The sequence below is a fragment of the Lethenteron reissneri genome, chromosome 69 (genome assembly GCF_015708825.2).
Source record: "Lethenteron reissneri isolate LAM-NWPU_2019-01 chromosome 69, ASM1570882v1, whole genome shotgun sequence".
NCBI classification, from domain to species: domain Eukaryota; kingdom Metazoa; phylum Chordata; class Hyperoartia; order Petromyzontiformes; family Petromyzontidae; genus Lethenteron; species Lethenteron reissneri.
The window spans coordinates 7,632,920-7,656,018 of NC_083847.1; the positions used below are offsets into that span (position 1 = coordinate 7,632,920).

At 42.4% G+C, this 23,099-nt stretch overlaps 2 protein-coding genes and 3 long non-coding RNA genes across 5 annotated transcripts in view; all 5 read right to left on the reverse strand.

Annotated features, from left to right (window-relative positions):
- The window catches only part of LOC133360681 (mucin-5AC-like), a 35,739-nt gene extending 33,615 nt beyond the window's left edge, over window positions 1-2,124 (reverse strand). The window contains exons 1-4 of the mRNA XM_061579472.1: window positions 2,115-2,124; window positions 1,735-1,893; window positions 784-1,116; window positions 540-626 (exon numbers count right to left, since the gene is read on the reverse strand). Coding sequence (XP_061435456.1) covers window positions 540-626; window positions 784-1,116; window positions 1,735-1,893; window positions 2,115-2,124 — 589 coding nt within the window. The remainder of the gene's footprint in view (window positions 1-539; window positions 627-783; window positions 1,117-1,734; window positions 1,894-2,114) is intronic.
- Window positions 2,125-3,062: 938 nt separating this feature from the next.
- On the reverse strand, window positions 3,063-4,573 carry LOC133360597 (uncharacterized). Its single transcript, XR_009757279.1, has 3 exons — window positions 4,247-4,573; window positions 4,003-4,089; window positions 3,063-3,212 (listed from the first exon to the last, which is right to left on the reverse strand). It is a non-coding gene; the product is annotated as an uncharacterized LOC133360597 (long non-coding RNA).
- Window positions 4,574-5,877: 1,304 nt separating this feature from the next.
- LOC133360596 (uncharacterized) lies at window positions 5,878-8,139 on the reverse strand. Its single transcript, XR_009757278.1, has 4 exons — window positions 7,992-8,139; window positions 7,043-7,375; window positions 6,799-6,885; window positions 5,878-6,011 (listed from the first exon to the last, which is right to left on the reverse strand). It is a non-coding gene; the product is annotated as an uncharacterized LOC133360596 (long non-coding RNA).
- A 113-nt stretch (window positions 8,140-8,252) lies between these two features.
- Window positions 8,253-23,006, reverse strand: LOC133360682 (basic proline-rich protein-like). The gene is made up of 13 exons (XM_061579473.1): window positions 22,994-23,006; window positions 22,686-22,841; window positions 22,029-22,184; window positions 21,369-21,527; window positions 19,976-20,308; window positions 19,732-19,818; window positions 18,788-18,943; window positions 18,130-18,288; window positions 10,489-10,821; window positions 10,245-10,331; window positions 9,301-9,456; window positions 8,647-8,802; window positions 8,253-8,257 (listed from the first exon to the last, which is right to left on the reverse strand). Exons 1-13 carry the CDS (start codon window positions 23,004-23,006, stop codon window positions 8,253-8,255), a joined length of 1,956 nt encoding a protein of 651 aa, XP_061435457.1.
- Window positions 12,127-13,608, reverse strand: LOC133360598 (uncharacterized). The gene is made up of 3 exons (XR_009757280.1): window positions 13,283-13,608; window positions 13,039-13,125; window positions 12,127-12,250 (listed from the first exon to the last, which is right to left on the reverse strand). It is a non-coding gene; the product is annotated as an uncharacterized LOC133360598 (long non-coding RNA).
- Window positions 23,007-23,099: the final 93 nt, after the last annotated feature.

The window sequence follows — 23,099 nt, forward strand, 5'->3', positions numbered from 1 at the left end:
AAAGATATATTCATAAATAACTAGCAACATTAACACACCTGAGAAAACAACAAACTGTGCATATCATTACGCAAAGGAAGTATACAATGAGTATCTTCATCCCGAATTAACTGTACGATACGCTTCAGAATGTTGTGGAGGATCAACGCGAAAGCACAGTGAGCTGCAAACCCCTTTTGTTAGCATCACCTACTTTTACGTAGTTATGCTGCCTGAATTACCAGCACTGCCCACATTGTTGGTAGTGTCACTATGAAACAACCTGACCTACTGCTCGGTAAGTTACTTCTATTCCGCTACGAACTCAGCTTAGAGTCCATTAGTCCCACCCTTTTCCAGTAAAATGAGCCAAATGTAGAACCAGAAAACTATAAAGCAGGACAAAATCACACTTTTGCAATCCTTCAGGACCCTCGGAAAGCCTTTTGTAACTGGCAATGACCTCGCCCTACCAGAGCATATGGTTGCTTTCATTGAACATCTGATTGCATTTTATATATTATACATATGTGATTGTGCAACTAACTCCACCATGTTACCTGGGCCTGGACTTGGGGGTGATGGTTCTGGCTCCTTGTTGCTGGAGGTTGGAGGTGCGGGTGTCTTGTCCTTAGATTTAGTTGGTTCTGGAGGAGGAGCGCAAACATTACTAATTGGCTGTGTCCGGTGGTGGCAGAGTTAAAAACTCATTTATATTTACGTGATGTAACCCAGAAAACATCATGGATATGATGACATGTAATATATTATCCATGTGCTTTGCAACTAATTTTACCAATGTACCTGGGCTTCGTGAAGATGGAGTTGGTTCAGGGGGTCCACTTGCTCTGGAGCAGCAGAATCTGACCTTGTAGTTGTAACATGGCAGTCCTCCTTGATCCTCATTTACACATTTCAGTCCTTCATTCTTGTCACAAGTGATTGTCTGGCCCAATTCCTGCCATGGGGTATTAGGGAATCTCTCTGCTTTGCATTCAATGTTTTGCACTGGTGAGTCAGGCAGACAAACCACTTTCCCTGAGGCTATGACCTTCTGGTAAGATTCCTCATCTCCGCCATTTTCTTCATCAGGATATTGCTCATCGTACCAATCAGACCAGCCTGGAGTACAGTCTTCTGCAAAGATACATTTTTAATCAGTCTTCAAACGATTACGATATATATCAACTACTTGTTCTCCAAAGTATTGTTCTTAAAGCTATGAAATCTATAAAAACTGAATGCTCCATTGCTATGAGTGTACAACAAACTTTCTATATCATTATGCACAGGAAGTATACAATGAGTCTCTTCATCCTGAATTTAACGTTACATATAGCTTCAGAATGTTGTGGAGGCTAAAAGCTAAATAACAGTTAACTGTCAACCCCTTCTGTTAGCACCACCTACTTTTACGTAGTTATCCTGCCTTAATCACCATCACTGCCCACATTTAAGAAGTGTCACTCTGAAACAGGCTGACCGACTGCTTGGTAAGTTACTCCTACTCCACTACCAACTCAGCTTAGAGTCCGTTAGTCCCACCCTGTTCCAGTAAAATGAGGCAAGTATGGGACCAGAAGCCGATAAAGTAGGAGAAAATCACACTTTTACAATTCTTCAGGACCCTACGATGGCCTTTTGTAACCGGCAATGTTTTGACCCTACCAGAGCATACGGTGGCTTGAATTGAACATATGATTCCATTTAATATATTATCCATATTTGATTTTGCAACTAATTCCAATATGGTACCTGGGCCTGGAGTTGGGGGTGATGGTTCTGGCTCCTTGATGCCGGAGGTTGGAGATGGGGGTGTCTTGTCCTTCGGTGCAGTTGGTTCTTGAGGAGGAGCGCCACTCTCTTCTGGAGCTGGCTTTGTTGGCTTTTCCTCAACAGGGGGTTTCGATGGCACTTTGAAAGAAAAGCAAAGGATGGATCTTAAGGGAATGCAGATTTCTCAAACATTCTGAGTTGAACCTTGTAAAATGTTGTAAGCAACCTGCAGACAATACTTTAATCTGGATTACGAATAAGTTACTCGACAGTTATACTGAATAATGTACAGCTCTTTGCCAATACACTGCTAAATTAAAGCCTCCCCACGGTGTCTGGGTTGGGGGGGGTTAATTGACAATGCTTCATCGTGCTCTTCAGTGCGGGTTAGTGAACGTGGAATGGAGAGCATGGAAGTACATCACAATAAAGTGGTGTGGCATTCTGCTCTGTGCAGTCCGTATTGTAAATATTCACCCTATGACATGTGTTACACAGATTGTCACCTATCCAAAACCTATCCAGGATCAAATCTTAATTAGTTTCTGAGATCTAACAAATTAAGTGACATTGTTTGATTTGATCCTAAGCAGTAAACTTCCTGTATATATATAATCTAACAAAATGAACACACCTGGCCCTCCTGAGGGTGAGGGTTCTGGCTCCTTGATGCCGGAGGTTGGAGGTGGGAGTGTCTTGTCCTTTGGTGCAGTTGGTTCTTGAGGAGGAGCGCCACTCTCTTCAGGAGCTGGCTTTGTTGGCTTTTCCTCAACAGGGGGTTTCGATGGCACTTTGAAAGAAAAGCAAAGGATGGATCTTAAGAAAATGCAGATTTCTCAAACATTCTGAGTTGAACCTTGTAAAATGTTGTAAGAAACCTGCAGACAATACTTTAATCTGGATTACGAATAAGTTACTGGACAGTTATACTAAATTATGTACAGCTCTTTGCCAATACACTGCTCAATTAAAGCCTCCCCAAGGTGTCTCGGTTGGGGGGGTTATTTGACGATGCTTCATCATGCTCATCAATGCGGGTTAGTGAACGTGGGATGGGGAGCATGGAAGTACAGCATAAAAAAGAGGTGTGGCAATCTGCCCTCTGCAGTCCACATTATAAATATTCAGCCTATGACAATCTGTTATAGGCTGAATATTTACACAGATTGTCACCTATCCAACACCTATCCATTAGCAAGTCTTAATTGTTTTCTGGGATTTAACAAATTAAGTCACATTGTTTAATTTGATCCTAAGCAGTAAACTTCGTGTATATATATAATCTAACAAAATGAACACACCTGGCCCTCCTGAGGGTGAGGGTTCTGGCTCCTTGATGCCGGAGGTTGGAGGTGGGGGTGTCTTGTCCTTCGGTGCAGTTGGTTCTTGAGGAGGAGCGCCACTCTCTTCTGGAGCTGGCTTTGTTGGCTTTTCCTCAACCGGGGGATTGGGTGTCACTTTGAAAGAAAAGCAAGGGATGGGTGTTTTGACGGAAGGTATATTGCATTTACTTGGGAGCATGTAATTACTGCAAAATAAAGGAATTTGTTATCCTGCCCTCTGCAGCCTAAAACATGCAGTCTATGACAAATCATACGAATGTGATCACATTTTCCTACCATCCAGGGCATCCCGATTTTGTTTCTGAGATCTGAGAAATGTATGCACATTCTGCGCTATTTGATCAATAGTATTATATAACTGGTATACAGATATATTAATAAAAAACTAGCAACATTAACACACCTGAGAATACAACAAACTGTGTATATCATCACGCAAAGGAAGTATACAATGAGTATCTTCATCCCGAATTAACTGTATGAAATGCTTCAGAATGTTGTGGAGGATCAACGCTAAAGCACAGTGAGCTGCAAACCCCTTTTATTAGCACCTCCTACTTTTACGAAGTTATGCTGCCTGAATCACCAGCACTGCCCACATTGTTGGTAGTGTCACTATACAACAGCCTGAACTACTGCTCGGTAAGTTACTTCTATTCTGCTACGAACTCAGCTTAGAGTCCGTTAGTCCCACCGTGTTCCAGTAAAATGAGCCAAGTATGGGACCAGAAAACTATAAAGCAGGACAAAATCACACTTTTGCAATCCTTCAGGACCCTCGGAAAACCTTTTGAAACCGGCATTTACCTCGCCCTACCAGAGCATATGGTTGCTTTCATTGTACATATGATTGCATTTTATATATTATCCATATGTGATTGTGCTACTAATTCCACCATGGTACCTGGGCCTGGACTTGGGGGTGATGGTTCTGGCTCCTTGTTGCTGGAGGTTGGAGGTGCGGGTGTCTTGTCCTTAGATTTAGTTGGTTCTGGAGGAGGAGTGCAAACATTACTAATTGGCTGTGTTCGGTGGTGACGGAGTTAAAAACTCATTTATATTTACGTGATGTAACCCAGAAAACATCATGGATATGATGACATGTAATGTATTATCCATGTGCTTTGCAACTAATTTTACCAATGTACCTGGGCTTCGTGAAGATGGAGTTGGTTCAGGGGGTCCACTTGCTCTGGAGCAGCAGAATCTGACCTTGTAGTTGTAACATGGCAGTCCTCCTTGATCCTCACTTACACATTTCAGTCCTTCATTCTTGTCACAAGTGATTGTCTGGCCCAATTCCTGCCATGGGGTATTAGGGAATCTCTCTGCTTTGCATTCAATGTTTTGCACTGGTGAGTCAGGCAGACAAACCACTTTTCCTGAGGCTATGACCTTCTGGTAAGATTCCTCATCTCCGCCATTTTCTTCATCAGGATATTGCTCATCGTACCAGTCAGACCAGCCTGGAGTACAGTCTTCTGCAAAGATACATTCTTAATCAGTCTTCAAACAATTGCTATATATATATGTCAACTCCTTTTTTCTCCATGGTAATGTTCTTAAAGCTATAAAATGTATCAAAACTGAATGCTCCATTGCTATGAGAGTACAAGAAACTTTCTATATCATTATGCACAGGAAGTATACAATAAGTCTCTTCATCCTGATTTAACCATACGTATAGCTCCAGAATGGTGTGGAGGCTCAAAGCTACATAACAGTGAGCTGCCAACCCCTTCTGTTAGCACTTCCTACTTTTACGTAGTTATGCTGCCTTAATCACCATCACTGCCCACATTTAAGAAGTGTCACTCTGAAACAGGCTGACCTACTGCTTGGTAAGTTACTCCTATTCCACTACAAACTCAGCTTAGAGTCCGTTAGTCCCACCCTGTTCCAGTAAAATGAGCCAAGTATGGGACCAGAAGCCTCTGAAGCAGGACAAAATCACACTTTTAAGATTTTTCAGGACCCTACGATAGCCTTTTGTAACCGGCAATGTTTTGACCCTACCAGAGAATACGGTGGCTTGATTGAACATATGATTCCATTTAATATATTATCCATATTTGATTTTGCAACTAATTCCAATATGGTACCTGGGCCTGGAGTTGGGGGTGATGGTTCTGGCTCCTTGATGCCGGAGGTTGGAGGTGGGGGTGTCTTGTCCTTCGGTGCAGTTGGTTCTTGAGGAGGAGCGCCACTCTCTTCAGGAGCTGGCTTGGTTGGCTTTTCCTCAACAGGGGGTTTCGATGTCACTTTTAAAGAAAAGCAAAGGATGGATCTTAAGGAAATGCAGATTTCTCAAACATTCTGAGTTGAACCTTGTAAAATGTTGTAAGCAACCTGCAGACAATACTTTAATCTGGATTACGAATAAGTTACTGGACAGTTATACTAAATAATGTACAGCTCTTTGCCAATACACTGCTAAATTAAAGCCTCCCCACGGTGTCTGGGTTGGGGGGGGTTATTTGACGATACTTCATCATGCTCTTCAGTGCGGGTTAGTGAACGTGGAATGGAGAGCATGGAAGTACATCACAAGTCAGAGGTGTGGCATTCTGCTCTGTGAAGTCCATATTATAAATATTCAGCCTATGACATCTGTTACACAGATTATCGCCTATCCAAAACCTCTCCAAGATCAAGTCTTAATTAGTTTCTGAGATCTAACAAATTAAGTGACATTGTTTGATTTGATCCTAAGCAGTAAACTTCCTGTATATATATAATCTAACAATATGAACACACCTGGCCCTCCTGAGGGTGAGGGTTGTGGCTCCTTGATGCCGGAGGTTGGAGGTGGGGGTGTCTTGTCCTTCGGTGCAGTTGGTTCTTGAGGAGGAGCGCCACTCTCTTCAGGAGCTGGCTTTGTTGGCTTTTCCTCAACCGGAGGTTTGGGTGTCACTTTGAAAGAAAAGCAAGGGATGGGTGTTGACAGAAGGTATATTGCATTTACTTGGGAGCATGTAATTACTGAAAAATAAAGGAATTTGTTATCCTGCCCTCTGCAGCCTAAAACATGCAGTCTATGACAAATCATACGAATGTGGTCACATTTTCCTACCATCCAGGGCATCCCGATTTTGTTTCTTAGATCTGAGAATGTATGCATATTCTGCGCTATTTGATCAATAGTATTATACAACTGGTATAGAGATATATTCATAAAAAACTGGCAACATTAACACACCTGAGAATACAACAAACTGTGTATATCATTACGCAAAGGAAGTATACATTGAGTATCTTCATCCCGAATTAACTGTACGAAACGCTTCAGAATGTTGTGTAGGATCAACGCTAAAGCACAGTGAGCTGCAAACCCCTTTTATTAGCACCTCCTACTTTTACGTAGTTATGCTGCCTGAATCACCAGCACTGCCCACATTGTTGGTAGTGTCACTATACAACAGCCTGAACTACTGCTCGGTAAGTTACTTCTATTCTGCTACGAACTCAGCTTAGAGTCCGTTAGTCCCACCGTGTTCCAGTAAAATGAGCCAAGTATGGGACCAGAAAACTATGAAGCAGGACAAAATCACACTTTTGCAATCCTTCAGGACCCTCGGAAAACCTTTTGAAACCGGCATTTACCTCGCCCTACCAGAGCATATGGTTGCTTTCATTGAACATATGATTGCATTTTATATATTATCCATATGTGATTGTGCTACTAATTCCACCATGGTACCTGGGCCTGGACTTGGGGGTGATGGTTCTGGCTCCTTGTTGCTGGAGGTTGGAGGTGCGGGTGTCTTGTCCTTCGATCCAGTTGGTTCTGGAGGAGGAGCGCATACCTTACTAATTGGCTGTGTCCGGTGGTGGCGGAGTTAAAAACTCATTTATATTTATACGATGTAACCCAGAAAACATAATGGGTATGATGACATGTAATATATTATCCATGTGCTTCGCAACTAATTTTACCAATGTACCTGGGCTTCGTGAAGAAGGAGTTGGTGCAGGGGGTCCACTTGCTCTGGAGCAGCAGAATCTGACCTTGTAGTTGTAACATGGCAGTCCTCCTTGATCCTCACTTACACATTTCAGTCCTTTATTCTTGTCACAAGTGATTGTCTGGCCCAATTCCTGCCATGGGGTATTAGGGAATCTCTCTGCTTTGCATTCAATGTTTTGCACTGGTGAGTCAGGCAGACAAACCACTTTCCCTGAGGCTATGACCTTCTGGTAAGATTCCTCATCTCCGCCATTTTCTTCATCAGGATATTGCTCATCGTACCAATCAGACCAGCCTGGAGTACAGTCTTCTGCAAAGATACATTTTTAATCAGTCTTCAAACGATTACGATATATATCAACTACTTGTTCTCCAAAGTATTGTTCTTAAAGATTTGAAATCTATAAAAACTGAATGCTCCATTGCTATGAGTGTACAACAAACTTTCTATATCATTATGCACAGGAAGTATACAATGAGTCTCTTCATCCTGAATTTAAAGTACGTATAGATTCAGAATGTTGTGGAGGCTAAAACTAAATACCAGTTAGCTGTCAACCTCTTCTGTTAGCACCACCTACTTTTACGTAGTTATGCTGCCTTAATCACCATCACTGCCCACATTTAAGAAGTGTCACTCTGAAACAGGCTGGCCGACTGCTTGGTACGTTACTCCTACTCCACTATCAACTCAGCTTACAGTCCGTTAGTCCCACCCTGTTCCAGTAAAATGAGGCAAGTATGGGACCAGAAGCCTCTAAAGAAGGACAAAATCACACTTTTACAATTCTTCAGGACCCTACGATGGCCTTTTGTAACCGGCAATGATTTGACCCTACCAGAGCATACGGTGGCTTGAATTGAACATATGATTCCATTTAATATATTATCCATATTTGATTTTGAAACTAATTCCAATATGGTACCTGGGCCTGGAGTTGTGGGTGATGGTTCTGGCTCCTTGATGCCGGAGGTTGGAGGTGGGGGTGTCTTGTCCTTCGGTGCAGTTGGTTCTTGAGGAGGAGCGCCACTCTCTTCAGGAGCTGGCTTTGTTGGCTTTTCCTCAACAGGGGGTTTCGATGGCACTTTAAAAGAAAGGCAAAGGATGGATCTTAAGGGAATGCAGATTTCTCAAACATTCTGAGTTGAACCTTGTAAAATGTTGTAAGCAACCTGCAGACAATACTTTAATCTGGATTACGAATAAGTTACTGGACAGTTATACTGAATAATGTACAGCTCTTTGCCAATACACTGCTAAATTAAAGCCTCCCCACTGTGTCTGGGTTGGGGGGGGTTAATTGACAATGCTTCATCGTGCTCTTCAGTGCGGGTTAGTGAACGTGGAATGGAGAGCATGGAAGTACATCACAATAAAGTGGTGTGGCATTCTGCTCTGTGCAGTCCGTATTGTAAATACTCACCCCATGACATGTGTTACACAGATTGTCACCTATCCAAAACCTATCCAGGATCAAATCTTAATTAGTTTCTGAGATCTAACAAATTAAGTGACATTGTTTGATTTGATCCTAAGCAGTAAACTTCCTGTATATATATAATTTAACAAAATGAACACACCTGGCCCTCCTGAGGGTGAGGGTTCTGGCTCCTTGATGCCGGAGGTTGGAGGTGGGAGTGTCTTGTCCTTCGGTGCAGTTGGTTCTTGAGGAGGAGCGCCACTCTCTTCTGGAGCTGGCTTTGTTGGCTTTTCCTCAACAGGGGGTTTCGATGGCACTTTGAAAGAAAAGCAAAGGATGGATCTTAAGAGAATGCAGATTTCTCAAACATTCTGAGTTGAACCTTGTAAAATGTTGTAAGAAACCTGCAGACAATACTTTAATCTGGATTACGAATAAGTTACTGGACAGTTATACTAAATTATGTACAGCTCTTTGCCAATACACTGCTCAATTAAAGCCTCCCCATGGTGTCTGGGTTGGGGGGGTTATTTGACGACGCTTCACCATGCTCATCAGTGCGGGTTAGTGAATGTGGGATGGGGAGCATGGAAGTACAGCATAATAAAGAGGTGTGGCAATCTGCCCTCTGCAGTCCACATTATAAATATTCAGCCTATGACAATCTGTTACACAGATTGTCACCTATCCAAAACCTATCCAGGATCAAGTCTTGATTAGTTTCTGAGATCTAACAAATTAAGTGACATTGTTTGATTTGATCCTAAGCAGTACACTTCCTGTATATATATATAATCTAACAAAATGAACACACCTGGCCCTCCTGAGGGTGAGGGTTCTGGCTCCTTGATGCCGAAGGTTGGAGGTGGGGGTGTCTTGTCCTTCGGTGCAGTTGGTTCTTGAGGAGGACCGCCACTCTCTTCTGGAGCTGGCTTTGTTGGCTTTTCCTCAACCGGAGGTTTGGGTGTCACTTTGAAAGAAAAGCAAGGGATGGGTGTTGACAGAAGGTATATTGCATTTACTTGGGAGCATGTAATTACTGCAAAATAAAGGAATTTGTTATCCTGCCCTCTGCAGCCTAAAACATGCAGTCTATGACAAATCATACGAATGTGGTCACACTTTCCTAACATCCAGGGCATCCCGATTTTGTTTCTGAGATCTGAGAAATGTATGTACATTCTGCGCTATTTGATCAATAGTATTATACAACTGGTATAAAGATATATTCATAAAAAACTGGCAACATTAACACACCTGAGAATACAACAAACTGTGTATATCATTACGCAAAGGAAGTATACAATGAGTATCTTCATCCCGAATTAACTGTACGAAATGCTTCAGAATGTTGTGGAGGATCAACGCTAAAGCACAGTGAGCTGCAAACCCCTTTTATTAGCACCTCCTACTTTTACGAAGTTATGCTGGCTGAATCACCAGCACTGCCCACATTGTTGGTAGTGTCACTATACAACAGCCTGAACTACTGCTCGGTAAGTTACTTCTATTCTGCTACGAACTCAGCTTAGAGTCCGTTAGTCCCACCGTGTTCCAGTAAAATGAGCCAAGTATGGGACCAGAAAACTATAAAGCAGAACAAAATCACACTTTTTCAATTCTTCAGGACCCTCGGAAAACCTTTTGAAATCGGCATTTACCTCGCCCTACCAGAGCATATGGTTGCTTTCATTGAACATATGATTGCATTTTATATATTTTCCATATGTGATTGTGCTACTAATTCCACCATGGTACCTGGGCCTGGACTTGGGGGTGATGGTTCTGGCTCCTTGTTGCTGGAGGTTGGAGGTGCGGGTGTCTTGTCCTTCGATCCAGTTGGTTCTGGAGGAGGAGCGCATACATTACTAATTGGCTGTGTCCGGTGGTGGCGGAGTTAAAAACTCATTTATATTTATACGATGTAACCCAGAAAACATAATGGGTATGATGACATGTAATATATTATCCATGTGCTTCGCAACTAATTTTACCAATGTACCTGGGCTTCGTGAAGATGGAGTTGGTGCAGGGGGTCCACTTGCTCTGGAGCAGCAGAATCTGACCTTGTAGTTGTAACATGGCAGTCCTCCTTGATCCTCACTTACACATTTCAGTCCTTTATTCTTGTCACAAGTGATTGTCTGGCCCAATTCCTGCCATGGGGTATTAGGGAATCTCTCTGCTTTGCATTCAATGTTTTGCACTGGTGAGTCAGGCAGACAAACCACTTTTCCTGAGGCTATGACCTTCTGGTAAGATTCCTCATCTCCGCCATTTTCTTCATCAGGATATTGCTCATCGTACCAGTCAGACCAGCCTGGGGTACAGTCGTCTGCAAAGATACATTTTAATCAGTCTTCAAACGATTACGATATATATGTCAACTACTTGTTCTCCAAAGTATTGTTCTTAAAGCTATGAAATCTATAAAAACTGAATGCTCCATTGCTATGAGTGTACAACAAACTTTCTATATCATTATGCACAGGAAGTATACAATGAGTCTCTTCATCCTAAATTTAACGTACATATAGCTTCAGAATGTTGTGGAAGCTAATAGCTAAATAACAGTTAGCTGTCAACCCCTTCTGTTAGCACCACCTACTTTTACGTAGTTATGTTGCCTTAATCACCATCACTGCCCACATTTAAGAAGTGTCACTCTGAAACAGGCTGACCGACTGCTTGGTAAGTTACTCTTATTTCACTACCAACTCAGCTTAGAGTCCGTTAGTCCCACCCTGTTCCAGTAAAATGAGCCAAGTATGGGGCCAGAAGCTTATAAAGCAGAACAAAATCACACTTTTACAATTGTTCAGGACCCTACGATAGCCTTTTGTAACCGGCAATGTTTTGACCCTACCAGAGCATACGGTGGCTTGAATTGAACATATGATTTCATTTAATATATTATCCATAATTTTTTATTTTGCAACTAATTCCCATATGGTACCTGGGCCTGGAATTGTGGGTGATGGTTCTGGTTCCTTGTTGCTGGAGGTTGGAGGTGGTGGTGTCTTGTCCTTCGGTGCAGTTGGTTCTTGAGGAGGAGCACCACTCTCTTCAGGAGCTGGCTTTGTTGGCTTTTCCTCAACAGGGGGTTTCGATGGCACTTTGAAAGAAAAGCACAGGATGGATATTAAGCGAATGCAGATTTCTCAAACATTCTGAGTTGAACCTTGTAAAATGTTGTAAGCAACCTGCAGACAATACTTTAATCTGGATTACGAATAAGTTTCTGGGCAGTTATAGTAAATTATGTACAGCTCTTTGCCAACACACTGCTCAATTAAAGCCTCCCCATGGTGTCTGGGTTGGGGGGGTTATTTGACGATGCTTCATCATGCTCTTCAGTGCGGGTTAGTGAACGTGGAATGGAGAGCATGGAAGTACATCACATGATAGAGGTGTGGCATTTTGCTCTGTGAAGTCAATATAAATATTCAGCCTATGACATCTGTTACACATATTATCACCTATCCAAAACCTATCCAGCATCAAGTCTTAATTAGTTTCTGAGATCTAACAAATTAAGTGACATTGTTTGATTTGATCCTAAGCAGTAAACTTCCTGTATATATATAATCTAACAAAATGAACACACCTGGCCCTCCTGAGGGTGAGGGTTCTGGCTCCTTTGATGCCGGAGGTTGGAGGTGGGGGTGTCTTGTCCTTCGGTGCAGTTGGTTCTTGAGGAGGAGCGCCACTCTCTTCTGGAGCTGGCTTTGTTGGCTTTTCCTCAACCGGGGGTTTGGGTGTCACTTTGAAAGAAAAGCAAGGGATGGGTGTTGACAGAAGGTATATTGCATTTACTTGGGAGCATGTAATTACTGCAAAATAAAGGAATTTGTTATCCTGCCCTCTGCAGCCTAAAACATGCAGTCTATGACAAATCATACGAATGTGATCACATTTTCCTTCCATCCAGGGCATCCCGATTTTGTTTCTGAGATCTGAGAAATGTATGCACATTCTGCGCTATTTGATCAATAGTATTATACAACTGGTATAAAGATATATTCATAAAAAACTGGCAACATTAACACATCTGAGAATACAACAAACTGTGTATATCATTACGCAAAGGAAGTATACAATGAGTATCTTCATCCCGAATTAACTGTACGAAATGCTTCAGAATGTTGTGGATGATCAACGCTAAATAACAGTGAGCTGCAAACCCCTTTTGTTAGCACCACCTACTTTTACGTAGTTATGCTGCCTGAATCACCAGCACTGCCCACATTGTTGGTAGTGTCACTATGAAACAGCCTGACCTACTGCTCGGTAAGTTACTTCTATTCCGCTACGAACTCAGCTTAGAGTCCGTTAGTCCCACCGTGTTCCAGTAAAATGAGCCAAGTATGGGACCAGAAAACTATAAAGCAGGACAAAATCTCACTTTTGCAATCCTTCAGGACCCTCGGAAAGCCTTTTGAAACCGGCATTTACCTCGCCCTACCAGAGCATAAGGTTGCTTTCATTGAACATATGATTGCATTTTATATATTTTCCATATGTGATTGTGCTACTAATTCCACCATGGTACCTGGGCCTGGACTTGGGGGTGATGGTTCTGGCTCCTTGTTGCTGGAGGTTGGAGGTGCGGGTGTCTTGTCCTTCGATCCAGTTGGTTCTGGAGGAGGAGCGCATACATTACTAATTGGCTGTGTCCGGTGGTGGCGGAGTTAAAAACTCATTTATATTTATACGATGTAACCCAGAAAACATAATGGGTATGATGACATGTAATATATTATCCATGTGCTTTGCAACTAATTTTATCAATGTACCTGGGCTTCGTGAAGAAGGAGTTGGTGCAGGGGGTCCACTAGCTCTGGAGCAGCAGAATCTGACCTTGTAGTTGTAACATGGCAGTCCTCCTTGATCCTCACTTACACATTTCAGTCCTTTATTCTTGTCACAAGTGATTGTCTGGCCCAATTCCTGCCATGGGGTATTAGGGAATCTCTCTGCTTTGCATTCAATGTTTTGCACTGGTGAGTCAGGCAGACAAACCACTTTCCCTGAGGCTATGACCTTCTGGTAAGATTCCTCATCTCCGCCATTTTCTTCATCAGGATATTGCTCATCGTACCAATCAGACCAGCCTGGAGTACAGTCTTCTGCAAAGATACATTTTTAATCAGTCTTCAAACGATTACGATATATATCAACTACTTGTTCTCCAAAGTAGTGTTCTTAAAGCTATGAAATCTATAAAAACTGAATGCTCCATTGCTATGAGTGTACAACAAACTTTCTATATCATTATGCACAGGAAGTATACAATGAGTCTCTTCATCCTGAATTTAACGTACGTATAGCTTCAGAATGTTGTGGAGGCTAAAAGCTAAAACAGGTCCCTGCGGGGTGGGCTGGTAGGAACGAACAAATGAATGGCTATAACAAAATGAAATGGCGGGGGTACTATACGAAGGGAGAGTTTGAGACCTAGTTCTAGGCTTTAGGCCTAGCTGTAGGCTTTAGGCCGCTGTGAGTTAATTTTGAATTTAAATGTTTTAATTAAAAACGATCTCAGGGAATTATAAGGGAATGTTACACTTGTTTAGGCAGGAAAGCCTCACTGAGTCTAAAGGTTTTTTAATTAAAAGCTATCTCATGGAATTATAAGGGAATGTTACACTTGTTTTGCCAGGAAAGCGTCACTGAGTCTAAAGGTTTTTGTAGGGTTCTGCCAAGTGTTTGCAGTAGGGGGCGATGTTGCTACACCTAATCGGACATCGGACGGACGGACGGACGATATAATCTATTGTAGGCTGGTTTCCCTTCGTTCCTACCAGTATAACAGTTAGCTGTCAACCCCTTCTGTTAGCACCACCTACTTTTACGTAGTTATGCTGCCTTAATCACCATCACTGCCCACATTTAAGAAGTGTCACTCTGAAACAGGCTGACCGACTGCTTGGTAAGTTACTCCTACTCCACTACCAACTCAGCTTAGAGTCCGTTAGTCCCACCCTGTTCCAGTAAAATGAGCCAAGTATGGGGCCAGAAGCCTATAAAGTAGGACAAAATCACACTTTTACAATTCTTCAGAACCCTACGATGGCCTTTTGTAACCGGCAATGTTTTGACCCTACCAGAGCATACGGTGGCTTGATTTGAACATATGATTCCATTTAATATATTATCCATATTTGATTTTGCAACTAATTCCAATATGGTACCTGGGCCTGGAGTTGGGGGTGATGGTTCTGGCTCCTTGTTGCCGGAGGTTGGAGGTGGGGGTGTCTTGTCCTTCGGTGCAGTTGGTTCTTGAGGAGGAGCGCCACTCTCTTCAGGAGCTGTCTTTGTTGGCTTTTCCTCAACAGGGGGTTTCGATGGCACTTTGAAAGAAAAGCAAAGGATGGATCTTAAGGGAATGCAGATGTCTCAAACATTCTGAGTTGAACCTTGTAAAATGTTGTAAGCAACATGCAGACAATACTTTAATCTGGATTACGAATAAGTTACTGGACAGTTATACTAAATAATGTACAGCTCTTTGCCAATACACTGCTCAATTAAAGCCTACCCACGGTGTCTGGGTTGGGGGGGGGTTATTTGACGATGCTTCATCATGCTCTTCAGTGCGGGTTAGTGAACGTGGAATGGAGAGCATGGAATTACATCACAAGAAAGAGCTGTGGCATTCTGCTCTGTGCAGTCCGTATTGTAAATATTCACCCTATGACATCTGTTACACAGATTGTCACCTATCCAAAACCTATCCAGGATAAAGTCTTAATTAGTTTCTGAGATCTAACAAATGAAGTGACATTATTTGATTTGATCCTGGCAGTAAACTTCCTGTATATATATCATCTAACAAAATGAACACACCTGGCCCTCCTGAGGGTGAGGGTTCTGGCTCCTTGATGCCGGAGGTTGGAGGTGGGGGTGTCTTGTCCTTCGGTGCAGTTGGTTCTTGAGGAGGAGCGCCACTCTCTTCTGGAGCTGGCTTTGTTGGCTTTTCCTCAACAGGGGGTTTCGATGGCACTTTGAAAGAAAAGCAAAGGATGGATCTTAGGGGAATATAGATTTCTTAAACAATCTTAGTTGAACCTTGTAAAATGTTGTAAGCAACCTGCAGACAATACTTTAATCTGGAATACGAATACGTTACTGGACAGTTATACTAAATAATGTACAGCTCTTTGCCAATACACTGCTCAATTAAAGCCTCCCCATGGTGTCTGGGTTGGGGAGATTATTTGACGATGCTTCATCATGCTCATCAGTTTGGGTTAGTGAACGTGGGATGGGGAGCATGGAAGAACAGCATAATAAAGAGGTGTGGCAATCTGCCCTCTGCAGTCCACATTATAAATATTCAGCCTATGACAATCTGTTACACAGATTATCACCTATCCAAAACCTATCCAGGATCAAGTCTTAATTAGTTTCTGAGATCTAACAAATTAAGTGAAATTGTTTGATTTGATCCTGAACAGTACACTTCCTGTATATATATAATCTAACAAAATGAACACACCTGGCCCTCCTGAGGGTGAGGGTTCTGGCTCCTTGATGCCCGAGGTTGGAGGTGGGGGTGTCTTGTCCTTCGGTGCAGTTGGTTCTTGAGGAGGAGCGCCACTCTCTTCCGGAGCTGGCTTTGTTGGCTTTTCCTCAACAAGGGGATTCGTTGGCACTTTGAAAGAAAAGCAAGGGATGGGTGTTGACAGAAGGTATATTGCATTTACTTGGGAGCATGTAATTACTGCAAAATAAAGGAATTTGTTATCCTGCCCTCTGCAGCCTAAAACATGCAGTCTATGACAAATCATACGAATGTGGTCACATATTCCTACCATCCAGGGCATCCCGATTTTGTTTCTGAGATCTGAGAAATGTATGCACATTCTGCGCTATTTGATCAATAGTATTATACAACTGGTATAGAGATATATTCATAAAAAACTGGCAACATTAACACACCTGAGAATACAACAAACTGTGTATATCATTACGCAAAGGAAGTATACATTGAGTATCTTCATCCCGAATTAACTGTACGAAACGCTTCAGAATGTTGTGGAGGATCAACGCTAAAGCACAGTGAGCTGCAAACCCCTTTTATTAGCACCTCCTACTTTTACGTAGTTATGCTGCCTGAATCACCAGCACTGCCCACATTGTTGGTAGTGTCACTATACAACAGCCTGAACTACTGCTCGGTAAGTTACTTCTATTCTGCTACGAACTCAGCTTAGAGTCCGTTAGTCCCACCGTGTTCCAGTAAAATGAGCCAAGTATGGGACCAGAAAACTATAAAGCAGGACAAAATCACACTTTTGCAATCCTTCAGGACCCTCGGAAAGCCTTTTGAAACCGGCATTTACCTCGCCCTACCAGAGAATATGGTTGCTTTCATTGAACATACGATTGCATTTTATATATTATCCATATGTGATTGTGCAACTAATTCCACCATGTTACCTGGGCCTGGACTTGGGGGTGATGGTTCTGGCTCCTTGTTGCTGGAGGTTGGAGGTGCGGGTGTATTGTCCTTCGATCCAGTTGGTTCTGGAGGAGGAGCGCATACCTTACTAATTGGCTGTGTCCGGTGGTGGCGGAGTTAAAAACTCATTTATATTTATACGATGTAACCCAGAAAACATAATGGGTATGATGACATGTAATATATTATCCATGTGCTTCGCAACTAATTTTACCAATGTACCTGGGCTTCGTGAAGATGGAGTTGGTGCAGGGGGTCCACTTGCTCTGGAGCAGCAGAATCTGACCTTGTAGTTATAACATGGCAGTCCTCCTTGATCCTCACTTACACATTTCAGTCCTTTATTCTTGTCACAAGTGATTGTCTGGCCCAATTCCTGCCATGGGGTATTAGGGAATCTCTCTGCTTTGCATTCAATGTTTTGCACTGGTGAGTCAGGCAGACAAACCACTTTCCCTGAGGCTATGACCTTCTGGTAAGATTCCTCATCTCCGCCATTTTCTTCATCAGGATATTGCTCATCGTACCAGTCAGACCAGCCTGGAGTACAGTCTTCTGCAAAGATACATTTTAATCAGTCTTCAAACGATTACGATATATATGTCAACTACTTGTTCTCTAAAGTATTGTTCTTAAAGCTATGACATCTATAAAAACTGAATGCTCCATTGCTATGAGTGTACAACAAACTTTCTATATCATTATGCACAGGAAGTATACAATGAGTCTCTTCATCCTAAATTTAACGTACATATAGCTTCAGAATGTTGTGGAAGCTAAAAGCTAAATAACAATTAGCTGTCAACCCCTTCTGTTAGCACCACCTACTTTTACGTAGTTATGTTGCCTTAATCACCATCACTGCCCACATTTAAGGAGTGTCACTCTGAAACAGGCTGACCAACTGCTTGGTAAGTTACTCTTATTTCACTACCAACTCAGCTTAGAGTCCGTTAGTCCCACCCTGTTCCAGTAAAATGAGCCAAGTATGGGGCCAGAAGCTTATAAAGCAGAACAAAATCACACTTTTACAATTGTTCAGGACCCTACGATAGCCTTTTGTAACCGGCAATGTTTTGACCCTACCAGAGCATACGGTGGCTTGAATTGAACATATGATTTCATTTAAAATATTATCCATAATTTTTAATTTTGCAACTAATTCCCATATGGTACCTGGGCCTGGAGTTGTGGGTGATGGTTCTGGTTCCTTGTTGCTGGAGGTTGGAGGTGGTGGTGTCTTGTCCTTCGGTGCAGTTGGTTCTTGAGGAGGAGCGCCACTCTCTTCAGGAGCTGGCTTTGTTGGCTTTTCCTCAACAGGGGGATTCGATGGCACTTTGAAAGAAAAGCACAGGATGGATCTTAAGCGAATGCAGATTTCTCAAACATTCTGAGTTGAACCTTGTAAAATGTTGTAAGCAACCTGCAGACAATACTTTAATCTGGATTACGAATAAGTTACTGGGCAGTTATAGTAAATTATGTACAGCTCTTTGCCAACACACTGCTCAATTAAAGCCTCCCCATGGTGTCTGGGTTGGGGGGGTTATTTGACGATGCTTCATCATGCTCTTCAGTGCGGGTTAGTGAGCGTGGAATGGAGAGCATTGAAGTACATCACAAGATAGAGGTGTGGCATTTTGCTCTGTGAAGTCAATATTATAAATATTCAGCCTATGACATCTGTTATACAGATTATCACCTATCCAAAACCTATCCAGCATCAAGTCTTAATTAGTTTCTGAAATCTAACAAATTAAGTGACATTGTTTGATTTGATCCTAAGCAGTAAACTTCCTGTATATATATATATAATCTAACAAAATGAACACACCTGGCCCTCCTGAGGGTGAGGGTTCTGGCTCCTTGATGCCGGAGGTTGGAGGTGGGGGTGTCTTGTCCTTCGGTGCAGTTGGTTCTTGAGGAGGAGCGCCACTCTCTTCTGGAGCTGGCTTTGTTGGCTTTTCCTCAACCGGGGGTTTGGGTGTCACTTTGAAAGAAAAGCAAGGGATGGGTGTTGACAGAAGGTATATTGCATTTACTTGGGAGCATGTAATTACTGCAAAATAAAGGAATTTGTTATCCTGCCCTCTGCAGCCTAAAACATGCAGTCTTTGACAAATCATACGAATGTGATCACATTTTCCTTCCATCCAGGGCATCCCGATTTTGTTTCTGAGATCTGAGAAATGTATGCACATTCTGCGCTATTTGATCAATAGTATTATACAACTGGTATAAAGATATATTCATAAAAAACTGGCAACATTAACACATCTGAGAATACAACAAACTGTGTATATCATTACGCAAAGGAAGTATACAATGAGTATCTTCATCCCGAATTAACTGTACGAAACGCTTCAGAATGTTGTGGAGGATCAACGCTAAAGCACAGTGAGCTGCAAACCCCTTTAATTAGCACCTCCTACTTTTACATAGTTATGCTGCCTGAATCACCAGCACTGCCCACATTGTTGGTAGTGTCACTATACAACAGCCTGAACTACTGCTCGGTAAGTTACTTCTATTCTGCTACGAACTCAGCTTAGAGTCCGTTAGTCCCACCGTGTTCCAGTAAAATGAGCCAAGTATGGGACCAGAAAACTATAAAGCAGGACAAAATCACACTTTTGCAATCCTTCAGGACCCTCGGAAAGCCTTTTGAAACCGGCATTTACCTCGCCCTACCAGAGCATATGGTTGCTTTCATTGAACATATGATTGCATTTTATATATTATCCATATGTGATTGTGCAACTAATTCCACCATGGTACCTGGGCCTGGACTTGGGGGTGATGGTTCTGGCTCCTTGTTGCTGGAGGTTGGAGGTGCGGGTGTCTTGTCCTTCGATCCAGTTGGTTCTGGAGGAGGAGCGCATACCTTACTAATTGGCTGTGTCCGGTGGTGGCGGAGTTAAAAACTCATTTATATTTATACGATGTAACCCAGAAAACATAATGGGTATGATGACATGTAATATATTATCCATGTGCTTCGCAACTAATTTTACCAATGTACCTGGGCTTCGTGAAGATGGAGTTGGTGCAGGGGGTCCACTTGCTCTGGAGCAGCAGAATCTGACCTTGTAGTTGTAACATGGTAGTCCTCCTTGATCCTCACTTACACATTTCAGTCCTTTATTCTTGTCACAAGTGATTGTCTGGCCCAATTCCTGCCATGGGGTATTAGGGAATCTCTCTGCTTTGCATTCAATGTTTTGCACTGGTGAGTCAGGCAGACAAACCACTTTCCCTGAGGCTATGACCTTCTGGTAAGATTCCTCATCTCCGCCATTTTCTTCATCAGGATATTGCTCATCGTACCAATCAGACCAGCCTGGAGTACAGTCTTCTGCAAAGAAACATTTTTAATCAGTCTTCAAACGATTACGATATATATCAACTACTTGTTCTCCAAAGTATTGTTCTTAAAGCTATGAAATCTATAAAAACTGAATGCTCCATTGCTATGAGTGTACAACAAACTTTCTATATCATTATGCACAGGAAGTATACAATGAGTCTCTTCATCCTGAATTTAACGTACGTATAGCTTCAGAATGTTGTGGAGGCTAAAAGCTAAAACAGGTCCCTGCGGGGTGGGCTGGTAGGAACGAACAAATGAATGGCTCTAATAAAATGAAATGGCGGGGGTACGATACGAAGGGAGAGTTTGAGGCCTAGTTCTAGGCTTTAGGCCTAGCTGTAGGCTTTAGGCTGCTGTGAGTTAATTTTGAATTTAAATGTTTTAATTAAAAACTATCTCAGGGAATTATAAGGGAATGTTACACTTGTTTTGCCAGGAAAGCCTCACTGAGTCTAAAGGTTTTTTAATTAAAAGCTATCTCAGGGAATTATAAGGGAATGTTACACTTGTTTTGCCAGGAAAGCGTCACTGAGTCTTAAGGTTTTTGTAGGGTCCTGCCAAGTGTTTGCAGTAGGGGGCGATGTTGCTACACCTAATCGGACATCGGACGGACGGACGATATAATCTATTGTAGGCTGGTTCACTTCGTTCCTACCAGTATAACAGTTAGCTGTCAACCCCTTCTGTTAGCACCACCTACTTTTACGTAGTTATGTTGCCTTAATCACCATCACTGCCCACATTTAAGAAGTGTCACTCTGAAACAGGCTGACCAACTGCTTGGTAAGTTACTCCTACTCCACTACCAACTCAGCTTAGAGTTCGTTAGTCCCACCCTGTTCCAGTAAAATGAGGCAAGTATGGGACCAGAAGCCTATAAAGTAGGACAAAATCACACTTTTACAATTCTTCAGGACCCTATGATGGCCTTTTGTAACCGGCAATGTTTTGACCCTACCAGAGCATACGGTGGCTTGATTTGAACATATGATTCCATTTAATATATTATCCATATTTGATTTTGCAACTAATTCCAATATGGTACCTGGGCCTGGAGTTGGGGGTGATGATTCTGGCTCGTTGATGCCGGAGGTTGGAGGTGGGGGTGTCTTGTCCTTCGGTGCAGTTGGTTCTTGAGGAGGAGCGCCACTCTCTTCAGGAGCTGGCTTTGTTGGCTTTTCCTCAACAGGGGGTTTCGATGGCACTTTGAAAGAAAAGCAAAGGATGGATCTTAAGGGAATGCAGATTTCTCAAACATTCTGAGTTGAACCTTGTAAAATGTTGTCAGAAACCTGCAGACAATACTTTAATCTGGATTACGAATAAGTTACTGGACAGTTATACTAAATAATGTACAGCTCTTTGCCAATACACTGCTCAATTAAAGCCTCCCCATGGTGTCTGGGTTGGGGGGGGGGGTTATTTGACGATGCTTCATCATGTTCTTCATTGCGGGTTAGTGAACGTGGAATGGAGAGCATGGAAGTACATCACAATAGAGGGCTGTGGCATTGTGCTCTGTGAAGTCCATATTATAAATATTCAGCCTATGACATCTGTTACACAGATTATCACCTATCCAAAACCTATCCAGGATCAAGTCTTAATTAGTTTCTGAGATCTAACAAATTAAGTCACTTTGTTTGATTTGATCCTAAGCTGTATACTTCCTGTATATATATATAATCTAACAAAATGAACACACCTGGCCCTTCTGAAGGTGAGGGTTCTGGTTCATTGTTGCCGGAGGTTGGAGGTGGGGGTGTCTTGTCCTTCGGTGCAGTTGGTTCTTGAGGAGGAGCGCCACTCTCTTCAGGAGCTGGCTTTGTTGGCTTTTCTTCTACAGGGGGTTTCGTTGGCACTTTGAAAGAAAAGCAAAGGATGGATCTTAAGGGAATGCAGATTTCTCAAACATTCTGAGAAGAACCTTGTAAAATGTTGTAAGCAACCTGCAGACAATACTTTAATCTGGATTACGAATAAGTTACTGGACAGTTATACTAAATAATGTACAGCTCTTTGCCAATACACTGCTCAATTAAAGCCTCCCCACGGTGTCTGGGTTTGGGGGGTTATTTGACGATGCTTCATCATGCTTTTCAGTGCGGGTTAGTGAACGTGAAATGGAGAGCATGGAAGTACATCACAATAAAGGACTGTGGCATTCTGCTCTGTGAAGTCCATATTATAAATATTCAGCCTATGACATCTGTTACACAGATTATCACCTATCCAAAACCTATCCAGGATCAAGTCTTAATTAGTTTCTGAGATCTAACAAATTAAGTGACATTGTTTGATTTGATCCTAAGCAGTAAACTTCCTGTATATATATATATATAATCTAACAAAATGAACACACCTGGCCCTCCTGAGGGTGAGGGTTCTGGCTCCTTGATGCCGGAAGTTGGAGGTGGGGGGGTCTTGTCCTTCGGTGCAGTTGGTTCTTGAGGAGGAGCGCCACTCTCTTCAGGAGCTGGCTTTGTTGGCTTTTCCTCAACAGGGGGTTTCGATGGCACTTTGAAAGAAAAGCAAAGGATGGATCTTAAGGGAATGCAGATTTCTCAAACATTCTGAGTTGAACCTTGTAAAATGTTGTAAGCAACCCGCAGACAATACTTTAATCTGGATTACGAATACGTTACTGGACAGTTATACTAAATAATGTACAGCTCTTTGCCATTAGACTGCTCAATTAAAGCCTCCCCATGGTGTCTGGGTTGGGGGGGTTATTTGACGATGCTTCATCATGCTCTTCAGTGCGGGTTAGTGAGCG

Excerpts from the sequence above, each read along its gene's own strand:
- LOC133360682 (XM_061579473.1), bottom strand. Across the intron at positions 21,528-22,028 it reads CTCACCTTCAGAAGGGCCAG|TGCCATCGAAACCCCCTGTT; the intron begins GTGTGTTCATTT and ends TTTCTTTCAAAG. Across the intron at positions 8,803-9,300 it reads CTCACCCTCAGGAGGGCCAG|TGCCATCGAAACCCCCTGTT; the intron begins GTGTGTTCATTT and ends TTTCTTTCAAAG.